General features: G+C 37.1%; 1 protein-coding gene across 2 annotated transcripts; it reads right to left on the bottom strand.

Annotated features, from left to right (window-relative positions):
• Positions 1 to 443: 443 nt before the first annotated feature.
• Positions 444 to 26,144, bottom strand: LOC117411952 (neurabin-1-like). Of its 2 annotated transcripts, XM_034019844.3 has the most exons (18): positions 25,942 to 26,143; positions 23,478 to 25,353; positions 16,237 to 16,369; positions 15,989 to 16,109; positions 15,412 to 15,516; positions 14,804 to 14,930; positions 14,077 to 14,217; positions 13,830 to 13,883; positions 13,040 to 13,269; positions 12,756 to 12,852; positions 12,458 to 12,641; positions 11,242 to 11,387; positions 10,216 to 10,561; positions 9,829 to 9,898; positions 9,470 to 9,538; positions 8,961 to 9,153; positions 2,064 to 2,252; positions 444 to 1,299 (listed from the first exon to the last, which is right to left on the bottom strand). In XM_034019844.3, the coding sequence occupies exons 2-18, from the start codon at positions 25,137 to 25,139 to the stop codon at positions 1,153 to 1,155; spliced, it is 4,014 nt and encodes a 1,337-aa protein (XP_033875735.2). In that variant the 5' UTR covers positions 25,140 to 25,353; positions 25,942 to 26,143; the 3' UTR covers positions 444 to 1,152. The 2 variants fall into 2 exon arrangements, with proteins under 2 accessions (XP_033875735.2, XP_058888233.1); XM_059032250.1 differs by lacking the exons at positions 444 to 1,299; positions 2,064 to 2,252 and adding an exon at positions 4,383 to 4,550 and having other exon boundaries at positions 25,942 to 26,144.
• Between the last annotated feature and the right edge of the window lie 1,428 nt (positions 26,145 to 27,572).

Here is a 27,572-nt window from a genome sequence, read left to right as displayed (position 1 = left end):
GCTAAAGGCAAATTATTTGATAGTACTCTTAGGCCTTCAGTGAAGAAGAAGTTGGACTATATACTAGTTATTTGCTTATATAAGAAGGCTTTTCAATTCTGCATGATTTCATGCTCAGAGAAAATGACATTCTTCATTGCCTTAACAGTTTTTTTTTTGTCATTTCCATAGGGAATGTACTAAATGGCATACAAAAAAGTTAAACAATACATTGGTAGACACCACAATGAAGTAACCACCCCAGTTCCTACTTCGTGTAGCAAGAACACAGCAGGGAAAAGCAGCAACATGTGTTGGAAACTAGAAGATTGATTTATATATAAATGTGGTCCCAGACTATTTGCTATTCTACTTGGTAGAAAATGTACATATTTAGTGTTGAATTCTATTTCATTGGTATGAAACGAGAATTTAAAAAAAAACATTACGTAGTGCAATATGTATAAAATCTTTAGAAATCTTTTATTTATACATTTAAAACCGTGTCGCCCCATTGTAGCTTAAAAGACAGTGTTTATCTCCTAAACTGTACAAACTCCTGTAAGAAAAAAATCTGTACACAACTATACTTGCAAAACACCTCATTCTAAAATATTTGATAAAAAGCACATGCCCAGTGCTTTGAAACATAACTTGTATCTGACAGTTCTGATTAGAATGTTCTATTGATATGTTACACAATATTGGTTTAGAGATGTGCACAACTACATTCTTAAAGTTTCCCTTCAACATCAAACTTTCTTGATACAAATATGCAATTCGAGCTCATATTTATACAAGTACACCGTCTATTTGGGATAATTGCTATACTGAATGTGTTTAAAAGCTCTTAGCCTCAGAGACTCCAACTCCATTTCCACACAGATTCTCACATGGTTGCTTTGCAACACAGACTCATAAGAGAAACCTACAGGTAGGAGTGAAGAATGATCTCCTTGATGGGATGGCAAAGAAAACAACATTTAAAGTACCTTCCTATCAGGACAAAGATGGATTACTATATACGCCAAGAAAATAATAACCAAAAATGTGCTTTAGCAGTTTCACCTGTACCACACTTAGATTATCTGTACATATATACACACACAAATATATATATAAGTATAGTTCTTGAAAAATGTAGTTATGGCATAAAATAAAACCATCCTGTTTTTAGCAGTTTGATTCTACATGTAGGGGTTTCCCACTTCGTCGTGCTTCCTTCTCTCTCTGCTTTTCTAGCCTCTCCTGGTTTTTTTTCATATCCTTGAGCTTCTTTTTAATTGTTGCTCTATCAGTTTGACTGGATACACCCAGAGCCTACACAAAAAAAGAATTATTCAGCAAGTTACAACAATAACTTAACCTGCCAGGATTGCATTGATATAATCTGAAGGCCTTTAATAATAAAATGAGATAGGATATGTAAGGTTCCTATATGGTTTTGGGTTTTTATTATTATGAGTTTTCTTCAGGCCAGCTGCAACTCTGAACTTGTTTGTTCAGTTTAAACCACCAATTACATTTTTGACAATGCCTTTTTAAAATCGGGTCAGCACCATGTCGAGGGGTGACATACATTTATATGTAAAAAAAATAAATAAATCATCTTGGCCACAGACAAACAATACAGAAGTTATATACAATTCTGTGCGTCTGTGTGTTAGACGTATTCACTGCCACGAACATGCGCATGTACGGACAAGTTACCGACCCGTTTTTAATCTATGGTAATTCAGAAACCAAACAAATTAATTGCATACTTGAACACTTATTAGAAATCCAGTAGGTGGCAGCCAAACACTACTCCAGAACCTACACTATTTGAATGAATGAATGAGCAAGAAAGAAAGGGGAAAAAAGCATCCTGCAGTACTGCCCTTAAACTACCTTTGTGTAGTTGAATCATTTAGATTCTTGACAGCAAAAAAGTCAAAATTAAAAATAAATGTAACTTCATCCTAAGTGCCTAGGCAGGTTTAACAAAGGCACTTAAAGCTGTCTGGTGACATTATATATATATATATATATATATATATATATATATATATATATATTAAAAAAACACACACACAACACGTTACCTTCAGTTTGTCACTGTCCAACTGCATCAGCTGTTGTCCATCAATATATTTGGCAGTGAATTCAGTAGTGTACTGATCCATGTTCATCCCCATCAGCCAGTGACAGACTTGTTGAGTTGTCCACTCAGAAAGTGGTCTGTTAAGCCATTGGTTTTGTTTTCCTGTTACGGGGGAGTCATCATCCAAGGTCTGCCAGGTGTTAGAAAGAAAAACTAAATTAATTTTGCTTTGCAAAAACCTGCATTATACGCCCCCTACTGCCAACATCCTTCATACAAAAAAAAAAAATCCATAACTGATGCATGTAGGATAAGGAAGTCCCACATATTTTAAAACACAAAATCATTGTGAAAGTGTCTTATATTTAATTTTGGTGCAGATGGTAAGAATATGAAAAAGCTGATTTGCACATGCAGAATGCAACATTCTTCTGAAACCTCACATAACTGTTACATTACATATCATATAAAAAAGAGAGGGACCCAATAAATGTAGGTGACATTTTAATTTGCTACTTGTACATTTGCATCACAGACTAACTGCACACAAGCCTATCTTGCAAACTCATGAATACCGTCACCATATCTAACAACTTGTTCAAATGAATGTCTGTAGTTTCATTACAATTAGATATATAAATGTGTGACAAACGTTTGGGCACCTCCACTACAACTGGTGATAAACTGCAAGGTATTAAGTATGCTTAAATACTTTATCGTTAAGCTCCAGAAAAATATATGACACAAATATGTGGGATTTGTTTCTTCAGTCAACAACTAATACGATGTTGACACCTAGTCAAAACTTGTCTGTCTACTTTTACTTAGTACCAGTATTGTGAGAATTACATGAGGTATTATGATGCGTTTAAAGCTATGGATGATTAAGCTCTTACTGTACTGGATAACCATTTCTTAGAGCTTGAAGGTTGCAGCCTGGTTCAAGGTTATATTGTACTTCAGCTTGTGTAAGTAATGAGTTTCCCTATGGTTACTCAGGGCATGCATTAACAAGCATGGTTTCCAAGTGAATGAGAATATGTCATATCTAGACTATGGGAACAGGTTTGTTGTGTACATTAAATTAAATCTGCATGACCTAACAGTTCCACGCGTCAAGTCCATAAATCATAAAACACTATACATTTGGTGAACACACAAAACAACCAGATCAATTATATATAAAAAAAAAAAAAAACACAACCACACACACTTTGTGGAGATCCTTATACCTCATAATAGTTTGATTTAATAATGCATTGGTTATAGCAAAAATATAAGGGTAGGTTGATTTTATTGAAGTTATTGTAATCGACGAGAGGATTGCACAGCTTTAAAACTTTGATTCACCCAGAAATGCAAAAACTTTTATTTTGGAAAAATGTTATCGGTTCTATTAGAAGGATCACTTTTTGTTCGGTTTCTACTGCTTGCAGCAAAACAATCCATATACAAGCTAGAAGTACTGTGACAGATTTGTGTTCAACTTCCCTCCTCTAAATCATGGCTGTCTGATGTGCGCTCTTGGTTTCCTTTAGTACATCAAAGACTTATTATTAACTGGTATTGCTTTGTGTTCAAAGCTATGAAGGATGTTGTTCCGTCATACTGAGCTCCCTTTTAATAAAACCCAATATCACAAGTTCTCACACAGCCTGGAACAACAGTATTTGCCCATCAACTACCTTGGAATTGAAATCAGTTTCCTGCAAACTTGAAACTTTCCTTTGAATCACTCCCCCCCTCAAATCTTTAAATCATATATTGGGGATAATCTTGAGAGCATCAGCTTCTGGATATTTTCAAAATCGATTAACTTAATGGTGGTGCCATTTCTTCATATTTTTCTCACATCAAATTTTTCTAAACTCTGTGCTCGACTGCTGCAGCTTCCAATCTGCTGAAATGATCAGACGTGCTTATATCAGCCCCCCCTCCCCCTCCCCCTCCCTTTTAAATGACGCTCAAGTCTCAACCGATGCTTTTCTTGGTAAATAAATAATAATAAATGAAATATGAATTACTTTTGTCAATCATTTTCTTTTATAGAACAGTTTTCATGAGTAATTTAAAACAAAACATCAATTAGGCAAGCATCCCAGCACCAAAGTGTATTAGGCCAGTTCCGTCAGTACAGGAATACAAATGCAGTCAGATATGAAGCTCCAGAGGCAATATTCAGCATTCCACAACCAGAGAATATTAATATACATTACTCCACATTAAAAATTTGTGAAAATGTGGCATTTTATCTCCTAGTGAATCATTTTTTAGTTTTAGGTTTGTTTTTAATTTCATCCCATCCACAGAAAAAAAAAAAAACTCAGCAAGTCTGTTAGTGAGCACAAAAAAACCACAAGAGAACTTTGTGACTCACCTCAGTGAAGGTTAAAGCATGTGAATGCCCTGACAGATTAAACTCTGCCACTAACCCTGTCAAATCAGAACACAGACTGCCACGGTTTGAATCATCTATGACAGATACATTCTGGAACAAGTGGAAACAAGGAATGCATTAACTGAACAGACGCATTCACTTGGTTTAAGCCATTGCAGTTGACTTTGGTTCACTTTTAGATAAGCGAGTGGCATATATTTTTGTAGACCTACAAATACAAATTACGTGACCATTTTGGAATTAATTAAATTATTGTCAACAAATGCATGTCGTTTTATAGCGCTACAAATTATGCACTAAATAGAGTACGTTAACAAGTTCTAATTTTCCATAGCAACTCTGTTACTGAAATAAGAGCCCCCTCAGTCTTTTAATAAAATGCTGGTTTAGATCACATTGACTATTAAGCTTTAAATTATTACCTTGGTTTTTCACTTTCTCTGGAGGGAGATTATTTTTAACTTAATCACAGTAGCAAAGTGACTTTCTGGCTTATGCACAAAGACTGGCTTAATCAAAGTTTAAAATTCCAGTACTCTGCCACTTACAGATTCCATCTTTCTCTACAATAGCACACAGGGAGGGTGAACAGCAATTACTACTCAACTTAAAAGAAAATGTAAGTTACCTGAATAATCTAGGCATCTATAAAAAGCCTACAGTACACATGGTCTATTTAAGAATGTTTAGCATACTACTACTACTACTGTTTTTATTATAGTTTTGTCTTGACTTCCAAACTACATTGATACATTAGGTTCAATTTTGCCAGAGACAGATCAGTGCTAAAACAAATACTTGAACATACAGTAAAAACATACTGCAACATGAATATGCAACATATGCCATTCATACACACGCAACAGTAAACTGCACACAGAGCTGAATGGTTTAAGGTGTTTTCTAAAATTGAAAACCTTAAATCTACACAATATATTAATTCAAAACAGAGAGTTCCATACCTGGTAAATCATAGCTAAAAATCTGCCTTCTTACTACCCATTTACAATACAAATCCAGCCTATTCTGGAGGATACAAATCATACAATTATCTAATTCAAATCTCATAAACAATGTAGCACCTATGAAGTCAATTTAAATAACATATTTAAGAAAGGCCTGTAAAAGACTACAGTTTTATATTAAATGGAGAGAATTCAACGGCATGCCCTAAACATTCAGTATGTCTTGTGCTAGAATGCTAACTTTAAAGGAATTCCAATCTGTGTGTTAAAATTGTGATATTCAGTAAGCTCAGCTCACCGCTACCACCCCTGCGCTGACTCGGGAGGGCGAAGACGAACATACGCGGTCCTCCGAAGCGTGTGCCGTCAGCCGACTGCTTTTTTTCACACTGCGGACTCACCATGCAGCCACCCAAGAGCTACAGCGTCGGAGGACAACGCAGCTCTCGGGCAGCTTACAGGCAAGCCTGCAGGCGCCCGGCCAGACTACAGGGGTTGCTGGTGCACGGTGAGCCGAGGACACCCTGGTCGACCTAGCCCTCCCTCCCCCGGGCGCCGCCCCCTGGAAGCTCCCGTCCTCAGTTGGCAAAGGAATAGCCTGGACTCTAACTTGCGACGTCCAGACTATAGAGCGCATCCTGCACTCCACGTGGAGCGCCTTTACTGGATGCGCCACTCGGGTGCCCCCTATATTTCAGTAAATTAAGCCATTTAGATTGAATAGGTAATTGAATCATTAATGAAAAGGACAAAATTCAACTTAATTGGTTCTGACACATACTTCAATGAGTATGCTAGATGTAAATATCAAAGATTCATTCAATAGGAGTGCAACTATAAACATGTGAATGAACACATACATTCGTGACAGATCATCAATACATACTCAAAAGGTAATTTAAAAAAAAAAAAATCAGTATTACATATAGTTTATATTTCAAATGTAATACATATGAAACAATTGGAGAGGATTAACATAGATTGTTACAACAATAATGCGTTGGTTATAGATGCTATAGAAACTCAAATTGATATTTTTTTCAAATAGTATATTGTGATTTACAGAAAATAATTAAGTACAAGTGTCTCATGAAGGTACTTTACCTAGATTGCTCCAGTAAAAACCCAACTGTATAAATGGGTAATTGTATGTAAAAATAATGTGATATCTTGTAACAATTGTAAGTCGCCCTGGATAAGGGCGTCTGCTAAGAAATAAATAATAATAACAACTTATTGTATAACTAAAAAAATAAAATGTTTGAATTTATTGCAAGAAGGTTGTGTGTGTGTTGTTTGTTTATTTTTTGACCCTCACTATAATGCCTCTGTTGCTTATTGCCCGTTTTTGCCCATGGCCCTTACCTGGTGGTATAAAGAGCGTTGACTGTATGTATGTGTAAAATAAATAAATAAATAAAAAAATTTATATATATATATATATATATATATATATATATATTATATTATATATACACACACATATACATACACACACATATATATATATATATATATATATATATATATATATATATATATATATATATATATATATATATATATATATATATATATATATATATATATATATATAGCTCAAAGAGCCAAGGAGGTTAAGTGACTTGCTCAGGGTCACACAATAGCGGTGTTTACATGCAAGTTTTAATCGCACTACTATAGTGCATTCATGACGCATGATTGTGCTCGTTCCAAAAGTGCACGGCAAAAAAAGTGTGTGACTTAAGTGTCATTACACTTTGGTAAAGCACGGTAAAGTGCACGCTAATTGGCCTCATTAGTCCCATAGCAACACACTCCACAGTCGTGCAAAATACTTAACGATAGACTTTCATGAAATAACACAATACCTCCTCCACTTCCCATATGTAAAAGAACGCTCTTCTCTGGGATACGGTCTTTCTGTCCTCCTCTGTAGCGTAAGATTTTCCTTATCCCAGCCTTACTAATACAAATCAGTTAAATATCCATCCATCCATTATTATCAATCTGCTTCTCCTGATGAGGGTCGCAGCTAAATTATATATAAATTGCATATAGAGATGTTGATTTATACCATTATTTATTCATTTCAGTGTATTATGAACGATGCATGAAAACTATGACCAGCATTATTATCATAATAATAATGCTACGAATAATGTAGCTTTTTTCCCGCAGGATGTTTCCAGCTTCCACCCCTTCTGACAGCACGCAACACCAGATTGACCAATTGTGAATTGTTTCACAGTCTCTGTTTTAAATGTGAATCCTAAGAATAATTTCTGGAATAAAATAACATACCGCACACTCACACTTAGCCTCAGCCACGTGTACAAGGGCTTTATCTCCCCAACCACAGCAGCTAGAGTGTCCAAACCAACTTTAATGTGAAGACCAATTGTGAATTGTTTCACAAGCTCTCCTTTACATGTGAATCAAACAAATAAATTGTGAAAAACAATAACATACTGCATATACGCACACAGCCTACCTGACACGCGTAAAATGGCTTTATCTCCTCAACCACAGCAGCTACAGCGCTCAAACTTTAATTTAAAGGATGCCAAATGTGAATTGTTTCACAGTTTGTGTTTTACCTGTGAAGCCTAAGAATAATTTGTGAATACAAGAACATATCGCATATACACACCACCGTCCCAGCGTCAATTAAAAGTGCTTGATATCCCCAACCACAACAGCTAGCATTTTCAAAACAACTTTAATTTAAAGAAGACCAGTTGTGAATTGTTTCACAGCTTCTGTTTTATATGTGAATCCTAATAATAATTTGTGAAAAAACAAATGGTTGGGGATATCAAGCCATTTTATACATGTTGGGCTAAGAGTGTGCGCATATGCGATATGTTTTGTTTTTCACATATTATTCTTAGGATTCACATGTAAAACAAAAGCTGTGAAGCAATTCACAACTGTTCTTTAAATTAAAGTTGGTTTGAACGCTGTAGCTGCTGTAGCTGCTGATCCAGGAGCATTGTCTGATGCACCTGGAGTACAGAAGGATGTACCGTCCGATTACACGCACCGCTGCCAGGCAGGATCGGCAATACAGCCATCTTTTGGAAAGGCTGGACCACGCTGATCAACAGCACCAAGATGTGGTTGCGTTGCACGCCGAATTTCTGCGCACAATACGATTCCTTTCCTGCAAACCCATTGCATGGGACTGAAGGAGTTCTTCCCATACAAGACTTAATCTAGCCAGTGTTTGTCTGCGTCTTCTCCATCCATCAATTTTTGTCGCAAGTATGTTGTAAGCAGGCCTATGGTTTTATATACCCTTATAACTAATTAGCAAATACACACACATTATGTATTTATTATATTAACAGCGTTTGTGTAAGTTTCCACATTTTCTGCATAATTTTAATAATTTTAACAAAGTACCTGTGTTTGAAACCAACACATCATGAGTTGTTTTTAATATATTTGTTCCAGAGCCCCTGGCAAGTTTTACAAACTTGGAACTCCAACGGGATTTGTAGTTAAGCTTTTTCCACTTTGCTCCACCCACCTTATTTTTGCTTTTCTCCTGGCCGTGCTCTAGTGCGGTCTCAGTCGAAGTGTAATGGAGGCTTGTACTTGATGAAGCAGGTTCCTTGTGACTGTCCCCAAACCAGGAGAAAGGCATGCAGGTAGGGATGGATGACATGGATTCAGCTGGAGACATGTTACCACCAGAATCTTCTAGTAGATCCCCAGAGCCCCTGAGCAATCAGAGTTCAATGACATCTATCATTTACTGTATGCATGCTATACCAAACTGCTTTAAACAGATCCTTGTCAGACAGGGTTCACATAGTGATAGTGTGGCTGATTAAAAATGTATTTACTTAACTGAAACAATGGACAGAGTTTTAACAAACTGTTTTGCAGGATGAACCAAACATCTTCATTATGTTTTTAAAAATGTCTACTTTATCCCCTCGTCAAACGAAACAGGACATTTCTTTTCAGGATTAATTAATGTGCTTTAATAGAGTCTGTCTATCTGTGGATGTGTAAAATGATAAATAATCTTACCTGCTGCCCATTGAGCTTCTCAGACTCTCTTTGTCTTTCTTCCCTTTGCCACCCGATTTCCGAAGGCCACTATTGTTTTGAAGAGATCAAGATGTTACTTATAAAGCTAAAATAAAGGTAAAGATGCAATTGGTTTCTATCACCAGTTAAATGATTTTAAGACAAGAATTAATAAAATATACCCTCTACAGATGCTTGATGGTCAAGCGTAAAGATTAACAGTTTCTGTTATGGCTTAACGCTAACAGAAAAAAAAAAAGTTTTCTAAACTGAAGAGATCATGCAACAGAATTAACCTGCAGAATCTCCAACATGTTTAGAATAAACCATGCATGTCAAAGAGACAGTTAAGCATTTACCCAAAATCAGGAAATCTTCTTTTCGGTTTTCCTAAAGATGTGCTGTCATTTGCTTCCGATACCTTCTCATCTATAAAAAAATAAATAAAGATTGGGGCATATTTTTCATGTATTTATTCCTGTTTTTTGAAAGGATGAAGAGGAAAAAAGCCATGTATAACAAGCATAACAACCTGAAATATAAGTTGTGTAAAATGAATAGGTGGTGTTCTCCTTAAAAAAATAAAAAAATAAATAAATAAAAAGCATACTTAAACTGGAGTAAACTCTTTAAATAGACTCCTCAATCATAAAGAACTTTTATACTGATACTTGTAAATCCACAAAGTAAAGGACACCCTACATTTTCAATTTTTTTGCATATAAAATTGGCTTGGCTTGTCTTACCTTTGGCTTCTTTGCCTTTGCCTTTGGACTCTCTCTTCTTGACGTTCTGGAGGAATCCTGTGGGAGAGTTGGGACTGGAAGTCTCTTTGGAAGGAGACTGGCTTGAGCTCACACTGTCTTCATTGTTAGTTCTGTAGAGCGGAGAAGCCTGGGGAGGAGCTGTCCATCTTGGCTCTGGTCTACTTTGAGTATTATCTGCATCTTCAGGTTTTTCAGTCTTTTGTCTGTCTCCAGAATATGATCTGGTTAAAGACAGTGAAAGTGTTTCTTGAATGGCCTTTGTGGAAGCCATTTCATTTTGTATACACAGAGCTTCAGACTGTGTAACTGCACTCTCGTTATTCTCCTGTAAAGCAAGCAAAAAAAAAAGATTTATTCCGAGATTTCCACCAAAAACCCCCCCCCAAAAAACAGGTACATGATTATTGCTTACAGCAGACAGCAAGATGTTTCAATTTAGTCGAGGAGAGAAGTAATTTGAGAGCACCAATAGTATTGTTTTTTATCTTTAGCTCTAAGGGAATCACTTTTCAGCCTAAAACACGGGTAAAAATGAGATGATTTTAAAACATTTAAGAAATGCATTACACATAAACCTTTTCCCCTATTTAACCTTTGGCCACAGACCATCACTGACAACCTAAAATTGCAGATGTAGTAGTACAAGTCACTTAATCCTAGCTAGAAGTTATATAAAAACAACTACTAGGCCTACACAACTCATCTCAGAAAGAGGTTTCATTCTTGGGTTAGGGGAAATTTGGGGGTAGAATAAGAAGAAAATAATCAGAACTTCACAAAAAGCTGTATTATACCCAATGTCTTAAAATAGTTAATACACATGTATATTTCTTAATAAAAATAAAAGGTTAAATATGATTGCACTACTATAATAAAATATGTTGTGCATTATATACTGCTAGTAAGAACCAGATTTATTAATATCACCCAGTAATTACTAGTGATAGTAATACTAGTACAAATATAATCTCCAATCAAACATTATCATAGTTATCTCAAACAAACCTTTCCGTTTTGATCCCCAGTGCCAAGAGTTTCTCTTAGTTTGTTTCGAGATGGCGGTTGCCTTTTTGCTTTTAGAGAAAGCTGTGCCTTTGCCTTGTTAGCACTGGTATCTAACCTGACCGTTTCTGGGACCAGGTCATCCAAATCTGCAATTATTGTCAAACAGAAAAAATGCATTAAAGCACAGCATAATTTTGATGTATATAACTCTTCCTCATTACATCATGTTTATTTTGTATACAAACATGTCTTTAAATCACCTGTGTTTTAACACAAATGAAAATGCATATATGTTTGTGCTTTACATCTTAGTTTTGTTGCATTCTGACTGTACCATCTACCAAGAACAACCATTTGTCCTTGTATTTTTATTTACCCATTGTAGATGAAACAGTAGTCGTATCAGTCCAAAAGTGATAGACAAAGGAGATGTGATGCCTTTTATTGGACTAACTAAAACATTATTAAATCACAAGCTTTCAAGACTTCAATGGTCTCTTCTTCAGGTGAAAGTAGGAAAGAGAGATTGATGTTTACATTCAAAGGTGGCAACAGAACTTTAACAAAAAGAACCCATTTTGAAACACCACAATTCTAATGTGAGGAAAAAAGCTGGGTCGAAAAAAACAAACAAAATGACAGACAACATAAAAAAAAATGATACACATAAAATGCAAATAAAGCAAAACATTGTGACAGTATACTAATATGGAAATAAATAAGTAAAAAATAAACAAAATAAATAATCTGATAGACTCCACTGTCTTAATCTTTTCAGTCCTGAATTATGTTTGTCAAGATGAAGAATAAAAGCCTTTACTGAGTATACAGGAAAAACATATTTTTTACATCTATTTAAACACTACCTTAGACTGGGACCTAGGAGTCCTGTGGGATTCCAACGTGATTTCCACCAGCATACGCTGGACTGAAAGGGTTAAACTGAACCTATGGCAGACTGAACATTAGGCTTGATTTTGTTTAAGGTAAACTGAAATCTATCAAGGGTTTCCTTTATGTGTAGTTGATCAACCATTATATACAGCAGCTGAACTGCTTGGATGCTTAATCTACATGTAAAATTTCACAGATTTGAAAGGAGGAGACAGAGGGAGACAAAGCCTTCTAGTTAAAACTTGTTCAAGAACCTACCGTAATTTATTTTAGTAGTTTTGCAAACCCAGTGAAAAAAATAAATAAAGAAATAGCAAATTACCAGAAAGTAAAGTGTCATGAGATTGTGCTTTCTTGACTGTTCCTTTAGTCTCTTCCTCCACACCCCATACACCCTCCAGCTGTCCTGTACTTCCCAGCCTGGGGTTCTCCTCCATCAGATCAGCTTTACTGCGTACAAGTGCTTTCTGTCCCCTGGAGAGTGCCTGGGCTTCCAGCTCTGCTATCTATTGGAATAGAACATAGAACTTTATTCAAGGCTTTTGTCAATTTCAACAGTCCTTGTGAAATTTGTATCTGATGTTTTTATGAATAATTACAAACAATAAGTACTTGTTTACCTTGTCCTGCAATTTCTGGAGCTGCTCCTGATGCACTCTGTCTTTCTCATCAAGAGCTCTTTTTTGATCCTCTTCCTTTTTAACAAAATCTATTTCCCTGGGGGGGGGGGCACAAAATAACAACAGTGATTCCCATACATGCCACTATACACCAAATCAAAAGCATGCCATTACCAAGAAAACAAACAAACAAAACCAGATCATACTTGAATTTCACTTCGGAAAAAAGTACTGTGATATTGACAAGCAATACACATTAAAAGGCAAACCCAGGGCTCACTCACTTCTGTTGGTAGTCCTTGAGAAGTTTCTTGGCCTTGTTGTATCTCTTGTCCAGTGCATCATACTGAGACTGTGTTTCCTTAAGATGCTCATTCGCTGTTTTGCAAAGGGTTTGTGCTTCTAGCCAGTAAGTCTCTAGCTTTTTCATTTTTTCCTTATTTTCTTCAGTGTCTTTCTGTAGCTGAGTCTGCATAGTTTCCCACTCCGCTTTCTCTGCTTCTTTAGCCATTAACTGAAATTAGAAGAATTCAAACTCATTAGCAAGGTACTTAGAGCAACACACACACATCTTCCACCACAAACACCACATTTAAAAACATTGTAGGGTTGCAATGAACTACAACTACAGCATATGGAATGTCATTACAAACGTCTCTGCACAGGTTCAACATATTTAGACCAATTGTTACAGAGATAACTAGAGTATGTGAAATAGTCACCCTGCCCTACAGCCACAGCATGTAGAATATCATCTCATAATAAATGCCTAAGCATATTTCATCAAATCCAGGTGAGTGGTCCTAAAGAGATTTCCAAAAGAAGGTTACCAAGGCTTTCTAATTTGTACTGAAAAATCCTAGACCAAGTTTCCTTACAATTGGATGAGCAGTCCCAAAGATTTTACCCAGCATGACAAACATTACTACAGGTATCTCCACTATATCCTGCAGCAGACCATAGCTAATAAGAGTACTTTTCCCATATTTTATTTATGGGTTTGTAATACTGCTCAATACAGTTATCCTTTTAGAAATCCAATTTTTGTAAATTGCAGATTAAAATTCCACTTACCTTTTCTTTCAACTGGGTGATTTCAGCTATTGTTACAGCATGCTTTAGTTCTAGCTGTAAAAATTAAAAACAGGTTCACTCAATAAATTAAATTACAAAATATTGGTAAGAAAATAGAACAGAAAAAGAATATTTAAAAAGGACTACTGTATAAAAACTCATTGCGACAAAGCAAAAACAAAGGGAACTGGTGTACCTTGCAATATTTAACCGAGAAATCATTTCAGGATTTTAGATTTCAAAATACCTCTTTAAATTTGTAAGTCAGCTGTGCAGAGTCCATATCCGATGGTAAAAACATATTTTCATTTTCAGGTAGTTCAGAAACGTCAGACTTTTCCCAAAAGCTTGATCCCAATACCTCATCCTCATCTTCATCATGCTCATCCTAAAAGTCACATATAAAACAAATGATACTAAAAGATCACTAGAATAACATGAACCAACAATTAGAAATGCAGAAGTATGAATACTTGATAGTTACGCTGGCAACTAAATTAAATAACAGAATCAGAGACGCTTAACTGAGTTGCCAATTGTTTAAAATTAATTAGTCATTAGATGTACTGCTAGTAACGGATATCTTTCATCATATATCTCCAGATTCTGATGTTACCCCCCGTAGCTTGTGATAAAGAATGTCTTAACCAAGAATTTTCCCAAGTGGTTCTCTACATATACTGTAAATGTAAAATTGATCAGAAACTCAAGTACATCAGTACATTGATGAAGGCACAAGCCAAAATGATCTCCTATTTGACTTTTCTGGTTATGCATGGTTCTCAAGTAAAAATGTGTCTATTAGATCCCTGTTGCTGGAAAATGATCTGGTCAAAGCATTCTCACACCACAGGAACATGTGGGAGGTGCTATAAGCATAAATCGGTGGTCTGGAGCTCAACAGAAACTTTTAATAACAGCAAATTATTTATACATAAGTTTCAGACTGCATTTTTTGCAATTTTAAAACTTGCCTCTTCTGTTGACTGATCATATTGCTCTTCCAATTCCTCCTGCTGGCACTTCTCTTGTTCCAATGTCTCACTGATGAGACGAGCCACCTCACTGTGTGTTCCAGGCTTCTCTCGACCAATGAGGAAGCTAAATGATAAAACAACAGCGATTTCCATCTCAGACATGTACATTACAACAGCATAATCTTCCAAAAGACATCAATGGCGTGTGAACTGCGATTCAACGGTCTAACGTTAATCTCTACACCACAGACACGTCATCACCAATCTACATTTGACAGGAAGTGAGCCAAAAAAGTAAATAGTCGACGTTGACTCATGCTGCACACGTGTCGCAAGTACATTTTTTTCCACCCATGACTTTACTGGCTACCTGTAAAGTTCAGGATTACTTTCAAAACTCTCCTGCTCACCAATGCCCTTCATCACACAGGTCCCAAGTACCTGTTCAACCTGCTGTAGAAACTAGTATAACCTATGGAGCTTCTAGATTAGATAATTGCCATTTATTTTTGCAATAGCTACCTAAATCAAAAATATATTACACAAAACAAAAAAAGAAATATTTAAATAAACAAACAAATAAATAAAATGTGTGCAAAATGTACCTGACTGTCCCCTTGGTGTTCTTCAGAACTGTTGCTGCAAAGAACTGGGTAACTCCCACTAAGCTGGTGCCATCCACTTCCACAATCTGATCATTAATGCTGATCCTGCATGAAGAACAGGTACATATCATGAAAATACTGGGGACTCATAGCAAGCAATCTACAGTATGTTAAAATGGACTGCAGATTACAAAAACTAACATAGAAACTCCCTTAATCTTACGTGCCACCTCACTGAAAGAATGGCTGGTTTCTTAGCCACTCTGGTAAAATCATTTAAAGATGAATACAAAATAGTTATGGAAGGGGAGTGTACTCTGTACTGTACTGAACTATATTTGCTAATCCAGTTAGAAGAATGTACTTATCTCATGCTCATAGATTTATTTATAGCCAGTGGGTGGAGTTTTTTTGGGCATTTTGGAGGAATCGTTTGTTTGAAAAATCTGGAACGGATCCATACACAAATTTAAATCCAGCAAAGCAGTCACACATTACAACTCACAAGCTTTCGTAGAAACTACCAAACATCAAAAAGAATTAAAAGTACAGATTAGGTAAATTAAAAATGACTTACCGGCCATCTCTTGCAGCAGCTCCACCCTCAGTGATAGTCTTCACAAATATACCAAGCTTTTCTAGACCCTGGTCTGCACCCACACCCATTCCTATAATGCTGATTCCCAGACCGTTGTCTCCTACATTTCAATGGAAGAGACAGTTATTCAGAAATGCAGAGGTCATGCATTTAACAAATTTTACAGATTCTTTGCACATCTATTAGATTATGTTGTCTCTATAGTATGTTGATGAATAAGTATTTACCCTTTTCAATTTCAACAGGGAACACATCCATTTTTTCCACCCTCTTCTCCAGTTCGTACTCTGCAGATGCAGAAACAGGGTCAACGTCATCATTGCGCCTATCATAGTCCTCATTGGAGTATGTGCTGAAAACCTAGAACACAAAAAACTACATAAAAATCGATTTCTCTGAAACTGCTTTTTTACGTGGCCAGGTTTCAGTATTTGGTACACAAACACCATTTTCCTTTGCAAAACATCTGATCGTTTGAATACCAACAGGTGAGAAGTTACAAGCTTGCACAGAAACAAACTGTAAACAAGAAACTGTATAAAAAACAGCATGCATCTGCAGTACATACTTGAGTGATACGTTTGTAATATAATTGGTCACCACTTGCCCCAAACCATACAGAAAGGGAGTCGTCTCACTGAATACTACCAACGTTTCAATTATGCATAAAGAACAATAAGATGCGCACATGTGAAAATAAATTTAAAAAGATGGACATTTTTTGTTCAGAATACGAAAAAGTTACAAAAAAGTACAGCTCTCAAGAGGATCGCAAAATAAAGCAAGCAAACTAATTCAAGCCGTGATAAATCCAACTGAAGATACAATACATGGGTGTCAGTATGGGTGCTCGTCAGTTGTTAAATACAATGAGAAACAAACTGCTTCGTGCCCAGACCTGCAAACAAGTGGGTGTGTCAGGCAAAGGAGATTTAGATTTATTTACAGTACAAACAGACACCTGTCACAGCTGACAGATCAAGCTGGCTTTTGGAATGGCCTCACTGCCATGTATGGTCATGACCAGTTTTGAGAAGGCAAACAAAATGACCACAGTCAACTTTTTTTTTTTTTTTTTTTAAATCTAGACTATTATGCTTTAAAAGTCCAGCTGAATGTTCTGTTGCTAAGCTTGTGTTTACTGTGCATGTTCAAAGTTATTTCTAACAAGCAGTTCTGAGTTCCATTAGGATAACCTGAATTAAAACTAGGTCACAGTTGTGTAGAATATTTAAGCAGGTTTGTGGGAAAGATCACTGCTCAGAAGTGACACGTTTTACTCATCACCTCCCAAATAAAAGCATGCAGCAAGTGCCAGCCCTACTGATGCAGATTCTGGCCTGTTTATTGCAAGTTAATTTTAGTTGGATGCTGCTGTGGCTGTGAAAGTCTTTCAATTGAAGAATCTGGCTCTTACAGTGTGGTAAAATGTACAGTAGACAACAACCTTACTATGAATATTTACAAAGTTTACAAACAATGCAATTTCTACAAAATAAATCCCTTCGGAATGGCTGGCATTTCCTGAAAATGATAGCACGGCACTGTCTGCAAGCCTCAATTTATAAAGTTAAACATGTGTGTGTTCGTCTTTGTAATTTAACTTCTACAGGTCATACCTCAAAAGTTCTAAGAAACTGTAAATAATACTTTTTTTTGCAAATACAAAAACAAATACAGAAGTTCTTTCTTCCTTCAAATGTTTGTTTTGTGAAACAGGCAGAAAGAAGATAGCTGCTAGCCCATGATATTAAATTAGAAGCCAGATTCTGGAGATTTATAGCTGTGCACATGTAAAGTCTCACATTATTTTCACTAGCACTTGGCCTCTCCTGACACTTTTCTAAAGCAGAAGAGTTTTGGTTGCTAAGGAATACCTCACTAATTCTGAACAATGTTCTTTTCTTCATTGAAACTCAATAGCTCCAACAGCTTGTCTTACAAAAGAGCTAACACATTTAAAATGATCTCTTTATTAAAAACAGCCCACAACATCAAAACGGCCTCATGGAAGGAGCTGCTCTGCTTGCTTGTAGTCTTGATTATTTATAACGTTTAGTCATTTTAAATTTACCCTCTAGAATAATAAAAATCCACATCCAACATGTAGGGCCCATGTTCTCATTTATACTTACTAAACTGTGTTAGTCTTTCAGAGGTAACATTAGTAATGCCTTCTGGAAAGGATTCTATATGGGGCACTGAAGAAAAGTGTCTGCCAAAATATTTAGAGCTACAGAACTGGAATGGAGATTAGTACAGATTTCTTCAGCAATGTGCGGATAGCTTAAGGATGGTGAATACAGTCAACAACTTGTACAATTATTTTAACTTTATATTAAAAGCCTTAATTAAAGCTTGATTAATAATTATCACACAGACATAACCTCCACTGTAAGGGTCAAATATTGTTACCCGACTTACTGTGCAAATATTTGCTGAGGACAGAGGTAAAGCTATGGTGCAGAGAACAAGCTGAACAGGTTTTGCTAAAACCCAGTACAGTGACAAAAACAAAACAAAAAAAACATATACAGCCCTAACTACTTGTACAGGGATGGGCCTCCTTCCAGACTTCAAGCTTTACACAAAACCAAACAAATTCGCTGAGCATCATACATGTACTGTAATCAGGAACTGCTACAGTATATGAAACCTATACTCAGATTCAAAGAATAACACTGAATGCTGTTACTATACCCCAGCGGCTTTCTGTTTATAAAATAAACTGCAAGGTCTCATTCACGCAAATGACATTGAAAGCTGGCAAATGGGGCCATGAGGTGCTCACTAAGAAATGAAGTGATATAACATGCCAGGGACAACTTTCTATTATAATAGCAGGAGCATACAGCAGCTGAGGAACAAATGACCACAAATACACACTTCTATACAACTCCTGGTGTGTAAGCCAAGTTTTAAAAAATAATAATAAAAAACAAAAGGTTGAAACCTTTGTAAAGGTTAGTCTCTCAAATCTTTCTATAGAAGGAGGAGTACGAATTCAATTTGACAACAATGAAAACATGAAAAGCTAATAATAAAGACAAGAAATTAAAGGCACACCAGTCACAGGGGCCAATTTAGAAGAGATTTACAGTAAGTGCAGTCAACGCCCACCGCTGGCTACATTTCACTTGTTTTACGGTACAATGTGCTAATCTAGCTGACTGTATGAGAATTCCATCTGGAATTTGTAGGAATAATGATTCAGTACCGGTACTGAGAAAAGCCTGTACTGCTGTCTTTGTTACTTACACAATATTAGCATTTTGCTGATAACAGTTTCATGTGCAAATAGATCATTATGTTGGATATCATTCAGGTGTGAATATTGGACTGGGAGCATTGTAAAAGGACAGTTTTACATTTTACAAACTTATGACACAAACCTGTACGTGGGCGATGATCTGACATTTGATATACTTGTAAAAGTGCTTGTAAGTAATAATTAATTATTGCATTCCTGCCCACCGTTCTGCTCTCATCCAAACTCTTTTCAGCTTTACTGTGGAGCTCCTGAGGCAGAGACAGGCACCGTCAATGTCACAAAGAAATGTCACCACAGTACTAAAATCTGATACAGTGAAAACATAGGGCAGAACTGCAAGACGACAGTACACTGCAGCAGCGTATTATAAGACTGCTTGTTAAAATGAACTTAAACTACTGTCTGTGAAATATACAGTGGGGGGAGGGCAAGGCAGGGGTGAAATTACAGGCATTATTAACATTAGATTATATTTACAATTAGCCATGCTTAACAGCACAGTTAACATTTATTGACTGGTGAAATACAATTCAAAGTTGCTGCAGTATGTCCACTGTTTTGTCATTTCAAATATTTTCATAAAACAAACATTAAAACTACAGTGTGCAGTGCAAACACACATCATGAAAAACCGCATTTGTAGGTGAAAAACGCTACAATAAAAAGTAGTTACAATTAAATATATAAAACACCTGAAATCTTCGGACCACTAAAATGAATGACTTTACATAATCTCTGGAAGTAAGAAATTGAAGTGTCCAGTGTGAAAACACAACTAAATAATAGATTAACGTTGCATCCAAAGTAGCACTATCGCATTAAAATGTTCAATATAAAAAAAATGCCTGTTACCAACTCTTGCAAGGCCTAAGAAATAAAAAAATGTCCAAAAAATGGACTGTAGTGTAACAGGATTCGTAATTAATCAGACTGCTAGTCTGTAACATCTGATTTGAAACTGCCAAACTCCACGTCTTTGTCATTTGAATCTTCATCATTGATGCCCAGTCCCTGACCACATTCCGGCGCCTCCTTAAGACTCACCTCTTCAAACAGCACCTGTAGAACTCCTCTGTTGTATCCTGGGACACTATCACCCTTCATTTAAATGTGCTTTATTTTGCTCTTATCTGCCCCCTATTTTACTGCATTTAATCCTGTACTTCAGGATATTGTAATCTGCCAAGTGTTTAACCTGTAGTATTTTGTACTTAATCATATCCTGATGTAACTATCACTATTATCTGCTGTATTATTGAATTGTGGTTTGTCACACTTGAACAAAAATTATTGTATTTCTTGGTCTTATTGTATTACTTGTATTGTAACACTTGAATGTATTTGTATTTGCTTGCGATTGTAAGTCGCCCTGGATAAGGGCGTCTGCTAAGAAATAAATAATAATAATGATGCAAGCAATTATCTGAATCATTAATGCACAGAGCAACTACTTCTAGGCAGCTTCTATTCATGTGAGCTGCGATATTTCCTCTCAGGTTATAAACATCACTGCATGGTTGTTAAAAACCAGAAACTAATGCTGAACATTTTACTTCTAGCTAAAAGTTGGAGGGGGGGGGTTCGTTCAAACCAGGGCATTGACTCGGCAGAATCCAGTATGTATATGTATATCAGACACCAGTGTCTTTAATCAAAAATGATGAATTAACACCTTGCAGGTTAAAGCCAAGACTCCCAAAGCACCTACAAAGAAAAGCTTTCTTAGGGTATGCTAATTATACACAAAGCTCAAGTTTCATATAAACCTAATCCTGAAGCAGTAATCCATGTGACCAATTGTAAAAAGCCTTCCTTACAAGTTTTTAGCGTGTTGAATTAGCAGATACAGTAGATGCACACTGTTCCCCTGTGCATGGTGCTTAGTACCTACTGCAAATAGCTACTGTATGAAAAGTGTCATCAAATTCAGATGATCAATTCTGAAGATACTTTGATGAGCAGGTTCTACACAATTTGAGCCATTAATATCATTAAACGTATCATGCAATGACCTACTGTACATCATCCATCTAAATGTGCAGACAGATAGGGTCTCCCATTTATCAAGATTCTAAAACTGATCTTTGAATTCTGAAATGTAATAAAGAATGTCAACCAAGTTTTACTTAAGTGCTTTAATTACAAGTAATAATGTAAGTGTGGCATAAAGACCAACTGTGTATCTTTTTCAGCCACTGAACTTCAGATATTTACATTTATTTTGGCACATTTTTTTTTTTTTTGCTGTTCCAATACTGTACAGTGCAGAAATATCAACAGTCACTGCTTACAGTACATACTGTAGCTCCAGACACCGACTTTACTCCACATATAAATGTTGCAGCTGTGCAGCTAATTTAGGTCCAGACAGCATGAATCCAGTAGCCGTAGATGCTTGCCCTAAACTTTAACCACAAATGTATGCTAGACCAACAGTATGGCAGAATTATTTTATGCATCGCACTATAGTCAAAAGCATACTTTAGACGAACAGTGAAGTCACTCATATTTTCCCAAAATACAACACTTTCAAAGTCCTTCAGTTCCAGGTGCTGCCTGCCACAAAATCTAAAAACGACTCCACTACAGTTACTGTAGAAACATTTGGTAGTGTGGTTTCTATTTACAGTAACTGACCTATTCTTCTGAAAGGAAGATAAACCTTCAGACACGTCTGTCCAACATTTCTGCATGCCGATACAGTAATGCACGGCGCACACTGAATATTACAACAAACAAGTTCACAAATGGGATTTCAGAGCTGGAAGACTGTCCTGTGTGCATCTTTCCTTTCTACCTCAAAACCACACAATCTCTATACCTTTATATTTGGTTGGTTCTTTATTAAGCGAGTGTACACCATTAAACCAACTGCTGCAATAACGCCTATACTAGGCATTAAGTTACTTATTTATTTTAAATCACTTGGTGACATTATGTTTTTATTTTTGAGTATGTGGCAATTGGAAAACCCTGCTGCGGTGAAATGTGTGTGTCTGTGGGGAATATTGGGTTGGCAGGGAGAGGGTTAAATTCCTTCCTGTCAAAACATGTGAGTGTGGCCCCAGCTGTATAAAAAGGATGACACGGGTGTTAAGGGAGAATTAATGCTGGTGTCAGAAGGTGAAGGTGTGTTGCTGTCCTGTCCTGTTAATGTGCGCCAGAATCATAAATGTACCTATGTTTTGACCTCATTTGAGGGCCTAATGTACTGCATAAAAATAAAGGCCATCACACATGAACTGTACAAAATACAATTATTAACAGTACTGAAGCAACACATTTTTTAAAGTCGCTATATTTTTTAAAAAAAATGGTGTGCTCATCCCCTGCTTATGTACTGTGGTGGACTGCAGTCCTTTGTGCATGCATGCTCTTTTCTAAAGATCACTTGCCCATACCACAGCCAGTTTACAGTCTGTAGGGTCAATATCCTTTAGGTATGGCCAGCTAGATACACGCAGGAGACATCTATTAAACGTATCTGATGGACAGCACCCCACACATACTGTTTTGATGTTGATAAACTGTATGTAGTTCAAGATCCAGGCAATCATTTCCAGGCGTTCCCAATTCCAAGAGCCATAAACACTAACCCTTACCCAGATTATTGATGGATATTAATGATGGAGTAACACTGATAAGATCAAATAAGAGCCCTGAGTTTCCAGTCATACATTTTGTTACATTTCACAAAAGAAAACAGTAATGATTGACATGTCTAAATCTACAGCCAGCACAAAGTTAGCTTAGTATTTTTGTAGGCCATATACTGCCCTTCCCTCCATCAGTTGGAACTTAAATGATGTAATTACACCATAGTATATGTGCACAAAATGAACACCCCTTAGTCCTTTCTAGTTAGAAATCCACCTGACACATGCTGTGCTATCCTGCTTTGTGAAAGCTGTTGGACTGGCAATAGACAAATACTATGTTCTCTAGTAAAATGGACACTTTGATATACAATTAATTTTAATACAGCAATGCTAAAGGGCCAGGGAAAAGGTTACTGGTGTTATTTAAGGCCAGGAAAAAATGTATCAAACTTACATTATTTCACAAATGAAACTAAAATAAAACAATGCCTAAGTATTAGTTTCAAATAACTTCTCAAACATCAATTTCTAAGTTGTTTTCTATTACAACATGAAAACTCCCTGGTTCCCCCAATTTAACCACTTAAATTTAAAATACCTGTATTGGTGATGTCGAAAACGTAATCTTCCTTCGTGGTAATGGGTCGTCTTCATCAGAAAGACCAGGAATCTCATTCAAGTCTGCACCAGACTGGTATTCCTCTTCATAGGCCTCCTCCTCAGCCTTTGGTTCTGTTTCCTGGTGCTCCGATTCTGTATCCTTATCATCTACAAAAGCTGCATTCTCTATGCCATATATGTTTGGGGATAACTTGACACTGTTGCTCTCAACCTGTTCCTCGATTTCACACTCTCCTTCTTCCTCCCCATCGTCTTCCTCGGGGTAATCTTCAGCAACCTTGCTGTCTGATTTCTGTACTTCCCGAGCAATACCGTGACTGCTTACTACTTTTTCTACTGTATTCTCAACTTCTTTTCCATCCACTGGGAAATCCTGTTTCTCCTCCTCTAACAAGGAGTTCACAGGATGTCCCCTCAAATCTGGTTTTGGCGATTCAGCTTTCAGCTCCTCAAAAACATCGTTTTCGTAGTCGTTTTCATCACTTTCCGAAGACTCGTTCTGGACTACAACCAGCTCTGCCCTGACCATGCCCACTGCTGTGCGATCCAAGGGTGCATCCTTTTCAGGCAGCTCTGCCCTGACCATGCCCACTGCTGTGCGATCCAAGGGTGCATCCTGTTCAGGCAGCTTGGCAGAGCCTGTATTGATGAGCACATCCCCATCAGTCTTCCCTGCTTTAGATGACTCTTCTCTTTGGAAGTTAAAGCTGTTGCTGACCAATGAGGATGGCGTTTGCTTTTGATCTCTAAAGGGAGGGCTGGACACAGAAGTGTTACCAATGTTAGGTTTAATAATGGCGTGCCCAATAGGAGAGGTTGGCTTAGCAAGAGCTGAGGGTCTGTGTACGGTTTGCTGGCTTTCTGTTTCAGGCTTCTCTTTGCAGGACAGTCTGTTAGGTTCTTCATTGTCACTATCCACCATGAAGTTTTCCAGCCTTCTTGAAATGGGGCCAGCATTCAGTGATGACAACCTGGATACATGATGTTTGCCTCCCTCGCTGTCACTCCTCTCACTTTGCCATCCTTTAGTCAAAGAGGCTGGGCTCAGATCTGCCTTTAAGCTGCTCACAGTATTCTCTGATGAGCCTGATGAATGCCTGGGACTTTTGCCATCATCAGACACGCTTCCCAGTGAGACCCTGGCTTTGGTTTTAGTAGGAGAGTGTTTTTCAATTGGAGTTTGATCCTTGATGCCTCTTTCAAAGAGTTTTCTGGTTTCCGAAAACTTTCCAGAAAGCGTTACTTGATCGAAATCTCCATCTTCACTCTTGGATGCCTTGTCAGAAATTGGTGATTCTGGGCTAGTTTTCGGCACACTGGAGGCTAATGGTGCCTTTGGCGGAGACACTGCAGGTATTTCATTCCTTCCCATTATTTTAACCTCTGTATTTTCATTTTGCTGACCATCCATCTGAAGGAATATGTTCTTAATTTTATTTATACGAGTACCAAAAGGCCTTCCCCTTGTGTCTTCTCTGTCATCACTTGAGCCATTAGCATAAGACTTTTGCGAAGCACTATCACTGGGTTTAGCCCCATCAAAGGAGCATTTAATCGCGTGGAAATCCGATTTGTATGCATTTCTGTGGGGAGAAGCACTCCTTAGAGTCCGGTCGCCTTTGCTCTCGGTTTTTATCATTTTGAAGCAATCAATTTAAAAAGATGATAGCATTAAGTATAAAACACCCACGTACAGGAAGAATGGGTGGGGAAAGTTTCACTGCTGCTTGTTCGTTACTGTTTCAACTGGACAGTAGCATGTTTACACGAACAAATAGCCATGAATTTTCTGGAACGCAGTGTAGAAATCCTGTCCTGACGTCTTTTCTTCAGAACGGCCAGATCGTGGTCATCTAGGAAGAAAAACATATAAATGAACACTAAAGAGCCACTGAAACTAATACTAATCTGTTGCTATCAGGTTTCTGTCTTCACGTCTGCTATCTCGCCAAACAAATCAATTGTTGTACGGTTTTGCACTGCCCCGCGCTACTAAGTTAAACCAACTACTAAAATGAAAGTTTAGTAAGTCACATTTAAAAAAAAAAAAAAAAAAAAAAGTTAGTACAAAACTAGAATCCAATCGAAGCTCAAGATCCCAGTTCTTCGTTGTTCTTTGTAATCAAAAGCAGTCATATAATCTGTGAGAATGGAATATACAGACCCACCGCGCTTTCTTACATATAAAGAAATTCCGTCTAGTATTACTTAAAAAAAAAAAAACGATTAAACCACCCAGAAAAAGTAGTTAAACTATATATATATATAATTAACGAGTACCGGTAAGAAAGTAGACCGCAATGCAATCCGACTTCAGAAACAGTTCCTGAATGATGAAGTCCCCACGAAACCAAACTAGTGGGATCGGCTCCTCCGCAACAAGTTTCGCATAATCACCAAATCCTCAAAAAACAGCCATATAAAGTTTTAAAGATCTTTACCTTGATTTTTAGTTCTTGCGTCTTGGTGAATTAGGGTTAATCTTTGTCATTTTAATTTCCAGGATTTCAAACTCTTATCATTCCACCACCGCCATCATTCCCTCTCTCCTATGTTTCCTTTCTCCCTCCTCAAAAATACACACAGACCTGTCGCCCCGCCGCGCGTGCACAGAGCTCCCCGGCGCGCCATACTGTTAGACTCGATCGTGAACGCGCACGGGGCTTTATATTGCACGGGCACACGTTCCTGTAGGTGCAACTGCCTTCCTTCTCCCCCTCTCGAATGGATGCACAAGCGAAGGAGAAAGCATCGGAACGTCATGGGAACGCAAAGCCCTGGAAGAGTGCAAAACACTTCCCACCGCAGCACGGTCGAGAACAACTCAGTAAGGAGGATAGCAAAGATTTTGTTTTGTAATCTATTGTAACTTAATTCTTTCATGCATTCATTATTTAAAGACTAGAATTTAGAGAGGGTTTTATCTGACGCCATATATCACGGGTTAAACTTTATATTGTAATAAATTGTGTGCCACACAGTAAACCGTTAAAGGGCCATAGTTTTAGCTTTTTGTTTTCTGTCTTCCTGTTTAAAAAATTACTATCTTTTAGGCTAAATTTTTTTTTTTTTTTGAAGTTTTGAAGCCACACCCATCACCACCTGTGTTATTTTCAGGTAGACAGATAAAAAGTGGTGCTCATGTACTTCTAAACAACTTAGGAAGTGACACACTTGATGTGACACACTAACAGAAACACAGACAGAGCCTCAATAACTTGCTAAAGAGGGATCTTGGCAAGTTCCAACCCAATTGGCTAAGTGGTTCACTAGATAAAATGTATTGTGTGATACAAACAGACAGTGAGATGGACATACAGTCTCCATTTACCTCATTCTGAAACTATCAATAACCTGTGCTAGTATAGAATGCCTTTATAGACTCCATGCACCACCAGATCTTGATACGCTGAATAACTTGTGCTAAAGAAGGTCTTCAGCAAGATTCATGACAATCGCACAATTGGTAGATACAGTATATGTAAAACTGTAGTCGATTTGACAGACAAACAACCTCCATTTACCCCTATATTCTGACAATAATAACTTGTGCTAAAGATGGTGTTTAGCAGTTCTTTTGATTTATATAGTAGTGTGACGTGGCACTTAGCTGTTCTCTTGATCTATACAAAAGTGTGACATACATCCGGATGTCTCTACTATATACTACTATATGCATCACGTGCTGGTGATCATAACAATTTATCAAAAGGGTGTCAGTACAGTATTTAGATCATTAAAATAGAGGTGGAAACTGCAAACACAACAACAGGTACTGTGAAACAAAGAGCTATATAGTAAAACATGTATGAAAAGTTACTATTCAAAGCACTGGGTCCACAAGAGGAGATTATACCATTATTGGAAGGTGAGATAGCAAAATTTGTATTGCAGTTTGTAAAGTGAAATATTTTTCTACTTTTGCCTGCATAGTACTGCTCTCTGTCTTCTGTTATGTGCACTGTGGGAAATGATAGAGGTAATCTGAAAAGGGTGTGTATATGTGTACAGTGTGTTTGTCTTGTGGTGAAATATGTGTTCTTGAAAGCTCTTGTGTACAATTAAAACGAAC

Source organism: Acipenser ruthenus, chromosome 10 (genome assembly GCF_902713425.1).
Source record: "Acipenser ruthenus chromosome 10, fAciRut3.2 maternal haplotype, whole genome shotgun sequence".
Classification (NCBI taxonomy): domain Eukaryota; kingdom Metazoa; phylum Chordata; class Actinopteri; order Acipenseriformes; family Acipenseridae; genus Acipenser; species Acipenser ruthenus.
This window is presented reverse-complemented; position numbering and strand designations above follow the sequence as displayed.